We start from the raw sequence: 15,360 nt of genomic DNA, 5'->3' as shown, positions 1-15,360 counted from the left end.
GGTCTTCCTGATGTCCATTATTGCCAGCTATTTAAGGCAAGTTCTGGGGTAAATAATCAAGAATAGCTATGTTTCTTACCAACCTATGATAGAAGATTTTTTTCCTATTTTTGGTGTAATTTAAAATATCGTAGTTAGCTTAACTTTGAGGTGTTATGGAGGAGGCAGGTGAAGGAGACAGGTGAAGTACAGTTTAATTTTGGATCAAGTGTTACACATCTCAAGAATTTCTTGCCTTAGAATTATTGTGAAATGGTTTTGGTTTTGTCAGTGTAAATATGTACCAACTGATAAATTTTTAAGTTCTAAGCTTAAAAAAAAAATATGTCCCTTTAACTTTGTGGTTTTTTTATACAAGTTTATCCTGTAGTGGATGGTGGTGTTCTCCATGGTTTATTGGCATACATATCATCAGAATTTCCGCACTTTGGAGACATTCCTCGAAGGCAAGTTCAGAGACTGGATAGTGTTCAGTATGTGCAGCTAGACCAGCTCCAGCCAAATGCATTGGTTCACTCAATCTTGAAAATCGTCAATATTGCTGTATTAACAGGTAAGTTCAGGCACTAGACTTCGACTTCCAGAACTTCAACAACAGATGAAACTTAAATAATAATTTCGCAAGGCAGTTCTGGTTGTTTCCTATTTCATACACCAGTGCCTGACATAGGAGTCACAAGGAAAACCTTTTTAATGATCCACTCATGGGAGGCACAGCAGTTAAAGAAATGGAGTTAGAGACAGGAAGGAAATATTGACTGTTGTCATCTGCTGAAAGGAGGTTACTACACACTAGTTACTAGCACTGATCAATAGCATACGCATCTGTGGGAGAAGCATGCAGGCAGTGAGCGTGAAGTACTGAGAGATTGCTGTGTTTTCTCTAAGGAATGACCACTCATCACAGACCGCAGTTACTAATGTATTGACTTGTCAGTGAGATTGCTTGAGCATCTCCACAGCTCCAAATAGTGTGGACCTGATCTCCAATAAGATGGAGGACTGAAGAGAGATGCAGGTACGAAGTATAGTGTTGGCAGCAGGAACATCTTAGATATGTGGAATGTGGGCTTGAAATCCTTTTCAGGGAAGATAGTTGTGTATAGCAGGAGTGCAGAAAAGAGGGAATACTGCAGTTATGGTGGAGGAACATAAATATGTTTTTTTAATGGCTCTTGAAATTCAAGAGGTACATTCTTGCTGCAGCCCACTGCTTGAGAAAGGGGCTGGCTTATGAAAATGTCATGTGGAATAGTCAAGCTTTACTTATTCAAAGTAAAGCCTGCCAGCTACCTTCATGTAAGCATCCTGTAATTAAAATATGATTGCACTATAAAACAGGTGTTTTTCAGAATTAAATAAGTTCTTGATTATTTTAATCTGTTACAGGATTTGCTTGCCTTTCATACTTTATAGTGGAACTGTGTTGCTCTTTTCTAATGTTTTATTCAGAACACTTCTTGTTTATGTCTTTCTAATTTTTCCTACTTAAAATAGATTTTTAAAGCTAAGCATTTCTGGTTTCTTAAATACATGCAATATTTCTTTATAATCCTTACTTGTGTGCCTTTCTGTACAAGTTCTTTTTGATTTTCAACACTGGAAAATGCACAGTGTGAAACTATTAAGATATCTTACTGTGAAACTCCTATTTCTTTCACACAGGCACAACAAAACTACCTTATTAATAGAATTTGTTTTGGAAATCTGAGTTTCCTGTATATTTTTGTTGTAAAGACTCCTCTCCTGCAAAGGATCATGGTCAATGGTCCATGTACTGATTTTTTTGAGTTTGTTCTTCTACCGTAAATTACTTTTCTTCTAATAGTGAATGCAGTTACTTCAGGATTCCTTTTGCTGAAGCAATTTTCTATGCTAAAATTGATAATTTGTTTCCATTTCTTCATGATTAAGCCTTACAGCTGCTTCCTAGCATCTTCTCCACCTTCTGAAATGAACAAAACCAAATTATCTTGGGGCATTCTCAGTATTTCATGCAGTGTCTTACCATGTTTTTTTAACATGCTTTGGGCAGTTAAAGACCGCTGTTCCCACCTGGAAAAGGAGTTGTCTTTTCTTTCCCCTGCATAACTGTTCTGATTATCTTTTCTTTACAGTACCACTGTTTCTCAGTGCTTGACTTCAAGCTTTGCACATAAATTTGATCATATTGTGCTATCATCTGGTAGTAGTAAGATACAAATTTTTACCTACACTGTCAGTATTATGTTTATTCATTATAAATGGAAAATTTTGAAGATAGAAATCTTGATAATTTACTATTGTACATAAATCTCAGAACTGTTAGATATTTAAAGCAAGAGTTCTTGTTTAAAAAATACTTGTTTATGAAAAATATTCTAGTCAGTTGGAACTGAAACTTACAGGTAGTATCCTGGGTAAGAATGCTGGAGAGATCTTAATTTTTTCAATTCATGTATACTGTTACGAATCCTCTTAATGTACTTGTACATGACTATAGTTTTCTTCTATGTGAAAAAGTCTGGAGAAATGTTTCAGTGCATTCCACAGAAGTTACAGGAACTTTGACAATTATGACGGTCTGTTGCTGAGAGGTTGAGAATAATTTCTTTCCACTTATACCAGTCAGGATGAGTGGGAACTGAAAGATGCTTAGATATCTGCTGTTTCAAAGGGAGGTGCCCAGTTGCTGAGTATTTAGGTAGACAAAGATAAAGTAATATACTTTATGCATTCCTTCAAACTAGATTCATGTTGCTGAAGAAATAAGCTTGCTTTCATTCTAGCCTGAAGAAATTGTAGTTATATTCTTCTTTGGTTATAATAGTACCATAAAATACAATAGCAGCATGATTTCATCTTAATATTGAGGTGTGTGGGGTTTGTGTGTTTATGTGCTTTTTACTGTACAAGTCATGTAACTTCAAACTTTTTCAGAATCTGTGTATAGCTACAGAGGTGGCAACCAAAGAAAAATTATTCTAACAGTAGAACAAAACAGAGATCAGCAATATAGGATGGTGCTGTGGGGAGCAGGGGCTGCCTGGTGCCCTCAACTTCAAAGGAAAAAAGGTAAAGTCCTTGTACTTATAGGTAGCTTTGTGATGCTATTGATATCTTGAAAGTGGTCAGCTGGTAACCTTTTTCCATTCAACCTTTAAATACTCCCTTTAGAAGGGCAACATATGTGATACCGATTTTAATGTTTCCTCTGTTTAGAAGCAGTGCCATCAGCAACATAATTTGAATGCACTCGCTTCAGAAGAGTGAGAAAGCTTGAGCATTTAGAAAAGTGAATCTAGATACAAGGTGCACTGGTGCCTAGTCATGTAACTATAAAAAAAAGAACTTGAGCATTAACTATGTTATCAGTCTTCCTTATTGTTGTCTGCTTTAGCATGACTTGCTGGTTTTTTCTACTTTTGATTTTCATTCTCTGCTTTCGCCTTACTACAGTGTCAGGCTTGATAGCAAGACCATTAGGATATAAAGTCTAGCTGTAACTGACTAAAAGCATCTCTTGCAAAAATTACATAGGCTGTGTTTTAGCAGTGACTCTACTGAATTTTGGGTTATTCCTGGTTTTGATTTTTTTAAAAATAAGTGAAACTAGGTTTTTGCTAAATTGATAACTTAACAGTTTGTATTTTCTGATCAATGGATATGCTTAGGAAGTAAATGTATTACTTGAAGTGCTGAATATGTCTGCCTAAAAGTCTGTTTTTTGAATAGCACAAAGTAAAACCCAAAAGTTTAAACGACCTCATGGTGAATCTTTACTTATCAAATGTAGTCATTCTGAATTCTGCCCATTGTACTTCAATTTATAAGTAATCTCCACTCCTAGAAATCATTTAACTGCAAGACCTACCTCTTAAACTACTTGAAGGTGGTCCAATGTAAGCATTAACCAGTTAAATTTACTACATAATACCTACATCGCTCTTATTTTTGTGCATACTTCAGTGTGAGCAGGTATATACTGTTTGTTAGATGCTTAGCAATCTTACAGAATTTAGTATGCTAGAATATTACACTTTTCAAAGTACAGAATTTTGAATTTTTTTGGAGTTACTAAAAGACGATACAAAAGGTAATTTCTAAGACAAAATAATATATCATTCTCTGATACTTAAAGCAGAAAAGTATAAGATGTAGATATCTGTGGTATTAAGTTTTGATTTAAATTTTGTCTTATTTTCCAGCTAGTATTATGTGCATCTAGAAGCTGGCATTTTAATGATTAAAGGATTACCTGAAATTAAAGATAAGAGTGATTTCTCAACTGTTCAAGTACTTAATCACAGACAAACCATGAACATTTGATCCCAGTAAGATAGCCAAAAAGATAAATTCACATGATACTAAAGCATACACAACACAACTGCTGAATAGTGTGAGCGGGTTACAGGAAGAGCACGATGTCTGTTCTTGCTAGGAGTCATAGATCAGCTGTGGTATGTGTTTACTGGTTGCACTAGCAGATTAGAAACCTCCATAGTCTTGTAGAGAAAGGTATGGAGAGTTGTAATTTTTAAACTATCTACATACTTAAAGTGCATAAGAGCATAAAGTGCATAGAGCATCTAGAAATTGTTGCCAGAAAGAGTTAAATTTACCTTCATCTCTTGCTAAAAATCAGTCCAAGCTTCCAGTATACAGTTGTCAGACAGACATTCAATTCATGCTTTACGCTTATCTGGTTTAGGTTACCAAAAGAGAAAAATTTATTTCATTAAATACATTTCTGTAAACTTGATTACTTATAGTTTACTCCTGTTTTGTGATCGGTTTTCTAATCAATAGGGGAATGTTGAAGATCTGAATAATAGGTTAAATTCAGGTATCAACCAAATCTTGTACCCTAGTTAGAATGTGTCCTCTACTTCCATATATCCCCGCTTGCCAAGTGCCTCTTTGTTTCCTCCTGTTTAGATTTTCCCTCAGTGTTGCTCTAGTGTTACTGCCTGAATCTTGCTTTGGACTGGATCATAGTCAGTTCTGGAGAGCTGCAAGATCTCTCTTCAGATAAGAGGTGCATGAAACTGGACTGATGCTCAGAGGAGAAGGTTTTTTTGGAGTATTGTACTGTAAAACTCTGCATCTGACAGCAGATTTTTCAGGAGCTTGCAATTTTACCAAGCTACCACCAAAAACCAGACTAATCCAAAATAAGAAAATACTGAAACATGGTAATAAAATGCTTATGCAGACACATGAGTAAATTAAAAAAAAAAAATCTGTATTTTTCTAACCTTTTTTCCAAAAATGATTGTTTTGGCTGCAACTGTCAGCTTGAACAAACACAGGGAAAAAATAACAGCTAAATGGTTATCAGACTTGATTAGTAGGTGAGTACTGGATTCTTGTAACAAAGTGAGGGACAACCCAAAATATATTATTCTTCTATAATCTCCATTTTAAAGTATTTTTCTTTATTACAGAGTCAGTTGGAAGATGGGAAATTAATATTTTTAAATCTGAACATTACGGAGATAGAAGACTGAAAAAACAGGGACATATTAAAGATGGAAGTTGATTACTTACATGAAGATTTTCTTTTTCTTCTAGACATTGCCACCTTTTCCTTATTAGAGCTGAGAAGAAATTTCAAAGCTGGTTTATTTTTTCAAAAAGTTGAGTTGTCCTGAAAGCTGAATTCAGTACAAGTGAAATGAAAGCATCATTCTGTTATGGGAGAACTTGTGCAAAGTTTATAGGGAAAGGAAACAAAAAATCCTACATGTGATCAGGCTTGAAATAAAATTGCCAGAGCTGACCATATAAGAATGTCTTGCTAATTTGTTTCTCAATCTTGTGAGCGACCTTGGCTTTCTATACATTAACCAAGGTATAGAAAGCAAACTCTTCTCTTTGCTTTTTTTTTGTCTGTAGATCACATATGGGACTTTAAATACCTTCTCGTTCAACACAGTTCTGTCTCGGGTGACTTTGAACTGCACACAACTCCATGGTCATCCTATGAGTGCTTGTTTGATGATGACAAAAGGGCAATTGAATTTAAAGAAAAGTTTCAGAAAAGCAAAACATCCCGCATGCAGATGACAAAGCTCTCAACACATCTGGAGGAAAAATGCTCAGGTAAAGTTGTTATCCATAGCTCTAATGTCTGTTGTGCAGTGTATAACTAAGCAAAACAGACGCTCTGTTGATCAAGTAAAATGCTTTTTTTTTTTAACGTTAGCACAGTTTTTGGAGTCTGAATTTATTCTGGAGGCTGCTGCTCAGTACCCAGCCAAATTGTGAATGCAGCCTTCATTCAGTGAGCCCAGAGGTGAGATAGGTGTGGTATGTGGTAGCTCTAGAACATAGGGAGAAATGCTGCCTTTTGTTGTTCATGCCAACCACTCTAGTAATGATGTGATTAATCGCTGAAAGTTTGTTGAATAGTTCTTCTGCAAAAATAGAATTTTCTAAAGCAAGAGTAAAATAGATAGTGCTATTGAAAACTCCTTACAAAAGAACAAAGAATACATTTTACTCACAGTCACCCCTTCCAACATAAACCTAGAAGATTGCTAAGGCTGGTATTAAATGTTAAGTAACTAAATAAAGTTGGTATTGCAGCATTTAAGTCCAGCTTATGTATAAATAGTGGAAAGCTAACTTGTTAAAGCTATGCTTTTCAGTGTCTCTGAATTAGCAGGAAAGAAAAGCAATTGGAAATTATTTATACAATTGTAATCTCTTGGTCTCTGATTCAGGCTCTTCTGTGTTGGCATCTACCACAGCAGTACCTAAAAATGTAACACTTTTGTACATTTTAAAATAATATTTAACCACAATGATTTTTCACTGCATAAATGGTCTCTAAAAATATGACCATGTGCTACTTAAGGAAAAAAACATTCATAAAGTTTTATTGATAATTATTTTGTGTTTGAATCAGCTGTAACCCTTGATTTTGCTTTCAATTATAAATAAAACTGAATGCAGATTTGATTGAAATTGTTGTTTTTGTAGGAGTCATTCAAGTGAAAGCCCGTATCTTAGAACTGAAGTTTACTGTTTCAACTGGTCAGTACAAGCAACTCATCTTCCGTGCTGACACTTCACTGGAGTGTCTTTTGGCTGCTCTGCCTATGATTACATATTCGGGTTGTGCTAAATGTGGTTTGGAACTGCAGGCAGATGAGAACATGATCTACAAGCAATGTATTAGATGTTTGCCGTACAATAAAGTAAAAGCATTCTACAGGTAAACAAAATAAAACTAAAATAATGTGTACTATTACAGAAGTAAACTCCATTTTAAGTTCACCCATATATAAAATTCTATATTTAAGGTGTGGCTAGCAATTTCTGTTTTTCTAATGAATTTTCAAGGAGCTGTTCCTGAATTGCTGTATTATATTGCCATTATTTATATGTAATATTTTGTTTAAATCTAACAGTTATTTTTTTTAATACTGCGTCATACAGTAACAGGGTTTACCCAGTACTGTCAGTAAGCTAAGATGGAGTAGAAGCTTGAGGACCAAAGGAAGGCTCCTTAAGTGTTTTGTTTCAGCCTGAGTTTGAAATCGTGTGAACGCACAACCATATTTTTAAATTGATTAATCAATTTTAGCCTTGCAGAAATAATATTAACAAATGTTTTCAATGAACATTCTCATAGTGAGGAGAGATACTAAGTTATCAGCAGATGGCACTGTGAGACAAGATGTATATGCACATTTACTTGGAGAAAATAAAAACTAAACAGATCCAGGTGAAGTAGGAACAACATTATTAACTGATTGTTCAATTCCTAAATTTATCTTGGGCTTTCGAAATGCAAATATAGCAACTTGCAAGATGTGTAGGTAGAGAAAGTTGAAACAATCATAGACATAATAGAATTCTAGATTATGTAAATTTTCTACCAAAATTCTTTTTAAAATTATTCCTAAACTACTTCATATTGAGTTTAATGAATCATTGCGTACTCAGTAGTTTCTCCCTTGGCTTTGATTGAAATACTAGATGCCCATTTGTCTAACAAGGTAGTGACTTAGTCTTTTTCCTCTGCAAAATAGTCTTGCATCTTCTAAGTTTGCACGCTATTTTGTGATGAGGGAGGTTTAAGTGCAAAGAGTTTGTTCTTAACTGAGAAGGTTCCCCCTCTCTTTTATGAGATTAATGTCTCATGTTAGTCCTGAAGGACCTCAATTTACTCTCTCATGCAAAAGGTGATAGGAAAAATGGTAAAGACTTCCAATACTTGTATTCTCAGCATGTAAACACATCTCGATGTGGAACTTAAATGCACAACTTTCTTAAAGAAAGTCTGTCATTTTTGCACTGAAATTTTGCTCTGGTTAGTAAGAATGCATCTCCTTGGTAGTATTTCCAAATTCTTATTGTAGGATAACTTAGTACATTTACATCTTAACAGGAGAAAAATCTGTCTCTTGCTACAGAAATACCTTGTTAAAATGAAATTAGCTTATTGACTAAATATGCTGTCCTAGCATTATTGCACTACTCAAGAGCTTGATATGTTAATGGTTAGTTGTAGTCTTGTTTATAAAAATTGTATGCACAACTATTAGAAAATTACTTATTTTTTCTGTAGTTTACTAGTTTGTGTCCTCTTATCCCAGATTGCTTTTAATCCGTCAGCATAAGGGGGTAGGAAGTTGTATGCTCTGTTTTAGCAATGTGATGCTACCAGCATCATCTTGGGAGTAAAATCTCCATATTGTTTTCTACTTAGTGTGAGTAAATGTAATAATACTAAATACTGCAGACTTCTTAAAACATAGGATTAGTCTGTAATTTGATTTGCTGCTTTAGTTCAGGGAATGTAGCAACTTATTAACCTAACATAGAATTTCTTTTATTTTAAGGGTGTGACTATTTAAGATATGAAATAGGCACTACGATAGGAAAATAGATATGTCAGAGATCTTGGTATTTAAGAAACTTACATAGCCTTAAAATCTTGGGTTTCAGTACTGTAGGTCAGTGAAGTTATCCTCTATCATCGTTTTCCTTTGAAATGTAGGAGCCTGGTTTTGTTAATCTGCTGTGATTGTAATGAAGTTTGTCGTTTCCTTCAGATTCTGAAGACACAAGCTTAAGATAGATGCATGAGTATATGCTTAGATAACTTTGGTTTTTCTTCTATGTTAGGTACCCAGAATACTGAACACTTTAACGGTAGCAGTAATAATGAGGCAGAAGATTCTAGAAACTTACACTTAAGTGCTGTCATATAATGTGTGTAAATATTTCCATATTCTTTTTGAGCTAGGACAATATGAACATCAAGCTAGAAGAAATCATGAAAACTAATAGAAGGAAAAATACTTTGTTGCCCACCATTATTTGGGAAGCTGAGCATATAAGTGTACTGTTGTTAAGCTTTCTCTCATGAAGAGACCCAGCAGTCTTTAATGACTACAGACAGTGTGGGCCTTGGTTTCTGTCTAAACCAACAGATTTGAAATAATTCCACAGATGATCAGACATGGAGTTCTCTTATCTCTTTTGATCACTTCACTTAAGATTATGAAATTTAGCACTAGCTTTTAGATTAACAGATGGCAAGTCAAATGGTTTGCCTACTGGGAAAGTGGCATATTTGCAGTCATTTGTCTTCATGCCTCGCAGGCATTCAAATTAGTGCTGTTAGGAATATTCTGCATCATGCTAACTAAATAGATCTATTAATAACTCTCCAGTTGCCAATATACTGAAGTACTGGCTGATGGTCCTATTTGACAGTGCAGGTCTGCTACTCTCTTGAAGTGACTGCCTGCCGTTAATTTCTACCACCTTTGCAGTGAGCACATTTTCTTCAGTTGGGAGGATCTCCTATTGAAAAGTTCTGCACTGTAGATGATTGTGCACTATTTTATTACCTTATTTAACATAAACTGGTTTGGTACTCTTCCAATGTTGCTCTAACCAGGATTTACATTACTGTGATATATCCTGATGTTTACTAGTTTAGTTTCTTCTGTGGGATGGTCAGGATAGAGCATTGCATCCTGCTGTGATCAGAGCAGTGCAGATTTTCTAGGAAGTGTGAGGATTGCGATGGTGCAGATGTTCAAATTGTCAATAGTCTCAGCGTAGTCAAAGAGCATATGCTGGGTAGAAGCAGTATCAGCTGTATAAGTGATTAGGCTTAGTAAAATAATTCAGAAACTTGAAAACATGCAGAAACTACCTGTTGAGTAGTATATACCAGTACTATAGAGGACTGGTAAGGTAGCATCTCACAGAAGTATAGCAAAAACCAAAACTTATTTGGCAGAACAATAAAAAAAGGTATGGCATCAATAATGACAGGTTGGAAAGACAAACAGTCAAAGTACAGGGAATACCTGTACTAAGAAAAAGATCACTTCTTACCAGCTGCTTGTCATCCAGTATAATTTTTGAATCATGTGAAACAGCAAAACTTGGAAAGACCAGTGCTTGTAGGACAGTAGTCCCTAACCAGGTTCATTTCAGACCTAATAGGCATACTATTGACCATACCTTATGTAGGAAATGGTTTCCAGCAAGAGGAGAAATTTTTACTTGTTTAGTGGTATGTGAAACTATTTGGTATTTGTCACAGTAGAAGAGATACTATCTTGGTATTACGTAGTGGCTATGAAGACAGACAATATTACGTGATGTTGATACAGATGATACAATTCCAAGTGATACACTTAAGCCTGTCTCCCTACTTTGCATTTCAAATTTTTATTTATTCCTTGTATATTTGTAGGTATGTATACTTACACATGAACACTTATTATTTTTTTTAGTATTTATTTGGCATTGTTTTCTGCAGTTGTCTGAAAGTAAGGCTTACTTGATAGTTTTAGGAAGTTGTTTTAACATTGAGTAGTAAACTCAGCATATATCTCAAACTCATTCCAACTCTACAGTTTCGACAGAGATGAGTGCATATTTTCTAGTTTTTCTAGTTCTTGGTGTTATATTGGGGGGGTAATATTACATTATATTACTCTCATTTAGAAATTTTGCTTCAGTCAAAAAAACATAGCAAGTAACTTCCAAGAGTGTCTTGTTTTCTTATCTAGGCCTGCTTTGATGACAGTAGAAGATGGAGGATATGAAATTTATGTTCATGTGGTGTCTGAGTTGATGGAAAAAATCTTCCTCAATATTCCTGCAGGCTGGCTGAACAGATTAGTAGGTACTGTTTCATGAATTACTTCTGACAGAAACAATCAGTAAAGTTCACAATGGAAATAAAATTTTTAATTATTGACAGTTTAAAATTGGTATGAGATTGTTCTGGAAATGTGATTGCTCATATTGTATGAGACTTACAAAAAAAAAACAAACACCAACCTCCAAGAGAAAACTTCAGTTGCCTTCTGACAAACTCAGAAGTTCAGAGTTGAGGTAGCAACAAGAGGTGAGATGGTATGAACATTTATTATATGTTATATAACTAAGTATTCAGTAGCTAAATGGATTCCTTATGTGTAAAATAGAATCTCTTAGCAGTTTTTAGAAATAGCTGATGTGCTTTCATGATGTAAATAACCGAGTGGTGTTTCAGACAGGCTTCCCTTGAGAAATCCTGTTTGGCTTCTAGTGAGGTGTTTCACATGACTCACAGGTGCTACAGTTTAATGAGAGTGAGTCTTAGCATCTGGTTTTTAAAAAACTATTTAAAACAAAAGCTAACTTTCTATTCAGATGTTGAGCTACACTTCCAGTAATTCAGTGTAGTTTTCATGGAGGTTGATCTTGAATGTTAGGTGCTATTATGAAAATAAAGAGTAAATTGGATTTTTCTGTTTTTTTGCAGTCCCCTCTTCAGATATAACTTACAGCACAATAGTAGCAGATCTGTGTCATTTGCTGCTAGCAGATATGGAAGCATCCTATTTGTTGGAAATTAGGAGCCATTTTGTGCTAGATGAAAACAGCTATCCTTTGCAAAAGGACTTCCATCTGCTAAATTTCCATCCTGATCTTTGAAGCATTGACCTCTGCGATAACTGAGTAACAGAGACTATAGGAACACACAGATGGCCAACAGAAGAAAAATGAATTAACTCAAGGAAGCAAATATTTTTAAAAATACAAGAAAGGATTTTGTTTTTAACTTACACAAAAAAACACCAAAAGGACTGGTATGGAATATCTGCTAATAGTATATACTGTTGCTGTACTACTGATAAATTGTTATAAAGTATATTTTTATACATGTATTTTATCTTAATAAACTCTTACTGGGTATCTGTTTTCCTTTCCTCCTCAGGAAAGCTCACTAGTATGGAGAGACTGAGTTCTTCTCAGATATAGCAGCTTAGAGGAAGACAGACACAATTCAGTAATGTTATTTTAGTTATAAGATTTTTGTGTGTCTTATCCTGTACATTATCTGTAACTTGGTTATGCATTTGCTTGCTTTGTTGTGGTTGCTTACCTTCTTTTAACAGCAGAATTTCTGCCACTTACCCTCAGCAATTTTGCTGACACTGTTTTCTCTTGTAAAACAGAACTGTCTCACTGAATCTAATTTTGTGTATCTAGAAGTTGTTGCACCAAATTAAGAGGTTTTAAACAGCTTAAACTGGTGCATTCTTTCATGGACTGTTTAGATTATTTAATTTTTGTAGCATTTATTGTTGTAGTATCTATCCAGCATAAGCTGGCAAATAACTTAATTGCCTTAAGCCAGTTTAATCAGTTTAACACTGGTCTGTAAAATTTTCTCCAAACTTGATCAGATTTAGAAATTAATTTAAATCTTTTTAAAGTCTTAGTGTATTCTGATAGTGATTTTTATCAGTAAAAGACTGAGTACATTATGACTGTACCTGACTTCATAAAGTAATAATCTCGTAACTATTACTCTGTGAAAGAGATTAAATATATAGATCAGTATTTTTCTCTGATATAAGTGTCTTTCTCTGACATAAATTGTGCCTCTTACTGAGCCTGGTAGAAGCCATAGGGTATGAATCATATTTACTTTCTGGCTTGATCCTTGCAGATCTTCGCCTGCGCTGTTCTCATGTAGAAAATGTGTTTCCACATACACTGTTTCAGCTGTCCTCAGGCTTCCAACAGAACTGTTCTCAAAACTCAATTTGATAAATCAAGTTGTCAAATGTATTATAATGCAATTGATATGACTGTTGAACAGCTTTTGTATGTTGTTTCTTGGAAGTGGCTACTTCCAATTGAATAGCCATGTTTCTTGGTGCTAGTTTGGATTCTGTTGTTGTATCTCATGTGAAACCAATTTGGAACTGTCGGGTTTTTAATGATGTTGATTAGAGCTATGTGTAAGCCATGTGTTTTCTTGTGTACCAATAAAAGGGGAAGGTAGTAATGTGTTTGATCAGTCTGTCAGCAAGAGGGAATCCAAAGAATTATTGGATGACTTTGAAGAACTGAATTTTCAGATGAAGTTTCACAAGGTCACTGATCTTATTTCTGTATTTAACTACTTGTGTACTGATCAATCTGGTCAGATTATATTGATCAAACAAGTTTGTGCAGCACTGCTTCTCACAGCAGACTTAGTCTTCTGGTTTAAGCCCTAGCCATCTTGTGATAAAATAATTCCCCAGTACTTTTGTCTATCTCTGAGAGTTTTGTCTGCAAGCATAGAAATGCTGATCTCACAGCAGCAAAATCAATTTCCTGCTGTGCCAGGATACCTGAGACTAGTATAAGAAAGACAGCACAGTGACACCAAAAACTATGCTCAACACTAGCACCACTGGTGTGCAAATTGGGTGCAAATGGTGTGACAAAATCTCCAGAAACTAGGTAGTCCCTTATACAAAGGGAACACTGCAGACTCTCTGTAGAGGAATGATAATTTCCACAATGTCAAGCCTAGGGCAAGGGAGGAACCAGTTACAGAAGAGACTAATTGTGTCCTCAGATGAGTGTCTTCATCTGACAGTCTAGAATGAAAACTTACTTTTGCTACTGTTAATAAATTGTGCTAAAGATAATATGGAAAATCACAGCTTTGTAAAAGGAGAATGCAAGAGGCTTGCAATGACTGAATTTTGCCTCACTGTAAAAGCACTTTTTTTCTAGTTTCATGTGACTGGCAAAAACAGGATGACATTGTCCTAACCCATCACCTTGGGGAAAGTCCTAAGCGTCTGTGCCTTTTATACCTTATTCTAACTCTGCTTTTCTCAGAAGTGTCTGGTTCTCGAATGTGAATTTCTTAATGCCAGGGAAAAATATGTTGAAGGGAAGAGGAATTTCAGTGTTTGGATTTAAATGAGGTATTAGCACCAGTGCTAACATATGAGTGAAAACATTCTAGAAGCATTTTGAGTTTAGTAAGGCTCTTGAAAACCGGATATTGATTACATGAGAGAAATTGTAAAGATTGTTTTACCTCCTGTCAATGTGCATTTCATTAGGATGATTTGATAGCTTTGGGTGGAGGCCATGCTATCTGGATTGGTGAGCTCTGTGTGGCTAACCACCAAGTTCTATGTACTATGGTTAGGACTCTACAGCTGACTTGGACGTGACTGCCTCATTCCCCTTCTTGACTTTTCAGATCACCACTCTGACTCCTGTTTAACAGTATTCTGTCTTGAAATCCAAGCTACAAACATGACAGATACCATAGTTCAGTGTTAACTTTAATAAATTTAACAACTTCTATTGTTTCTTTGGTTCCTATATTCACTTTATAATTCCATGTAAAATTTCTAGGTCCTGCTGCCTTGTGTTTACTCCGTGCCTTTCAAATAGGAAGCCATTTCACTTTCTGTGCCTCCATCTGGCATAGAAATTTCTTCTGAAGGAGCTTTCTGATCCTTTATCACCTGTAATGCATCTTGCTCCCTTTCAGTTTCATCAAGCTGCTGCTTTTAGGATATATAGCTTGGTCTCATTTCCTCAGAGGAAAGATAGAGTAGTGCAGATTGCAGTCATCATTAGGCTTCCTAAAAGATTAGTATAGGTATAATTTTAATTGGGAGAGAAGGTAAGGTAGACACTGATCCACAAAGGAATAGAAATACTGAGTAGGGCTTCTTCTCCAAGATCCTGTTCTCTAGAACAAGAATGTAACCATTATTCGTGTCTGTTCTACAATGGTGCTAAATTGCTGCTTACTGTCATTTGAAGGGGTTATACTTTCATGAAGTTACATGTTAGATTTATTTCAGAGCTTTAGAAATCCCTGTATCTGTCAATAGTAATGGAAAGTATCGAGGAAGGGGTCACATTTTGTATGATCTTGTATCTATTTCTTGCGTACTTCTTGAGTGAGGGTTTTCTGGGCTATGCATCTTGGTAAAATTTTAAAATTTTTTAGAGGAAAAGAAGAACTGTTAGGCACTGTGAGGTCTTGTAATTATTCCTTCTTCATCTTGATGTAAGTCTCAAGCACAAGACCAGATG

At 35.3% G+C, this 15,360-nt stretch overlaps 1 protein-coding gene across 5 annotated transcripts in view; it reads left to right on the top strand.

Annotated features, from left to right (window-relative positions):
* SHLD2 (shieldin complex subunit 2) overlaps positions 1-13,495 on the top strand; it is a 41,876-nt gene extending 28,381 nt beyond the window's left edge. For 3 of the 5 annotated variants that reach the window (XM_063339373.1, XM_063339374.1, XM_063339372.1), the window contains 6 exons: positions 359-553; positions 2,920-3,054; positions 5,878-6,084; positions 6,967-7,201; positions 11,031-11,146; positions 11,771-13,495. In XM_063339373.1, coding sequence (XP_063195443.1) covers positions 359-553; positions 2,920-3,054; positions 5,878-6,084; positions 6,967-7,201; positions 11,031-11,146; positions 11,771-11,943 — 1,061 coding nt within the window. In that variant the 3' untranslated portion in view covers positions 11,944-13,495. The remainder of the gene's footprint in view (positions 1-358; positions 554-2,919; positions 3,055-5,877; positions 6,085-6,966; positions 7,202-11,030; positions 11,147-11,770) is intronic. The other 2 variants (XM_063339376.1, XM_063339375.1) reach the window with 1 other exon arrangement.
* Positions 13,496-15,360: the final 1,865 nt, after the last annotated feature.

The sequence above is a fragment of the Chroicocephalus ridibundus genome, chromosome 6 (assembly GCF_963924245.1).
Source record: "Chroicocephalus ridibundus chromosome 6, bChrRid1.1, whole genome shotgun sequence".
Lineage (NCBI taxonomy): Eukaryota > Metazoa > Chordata > Aves > Charadriiformes > Laridae > Chroicocephalus > Chroicocephalus ridibundus.
This window is presented reverse-complemented; position numbering and strand designations above follow the sequence as displayed.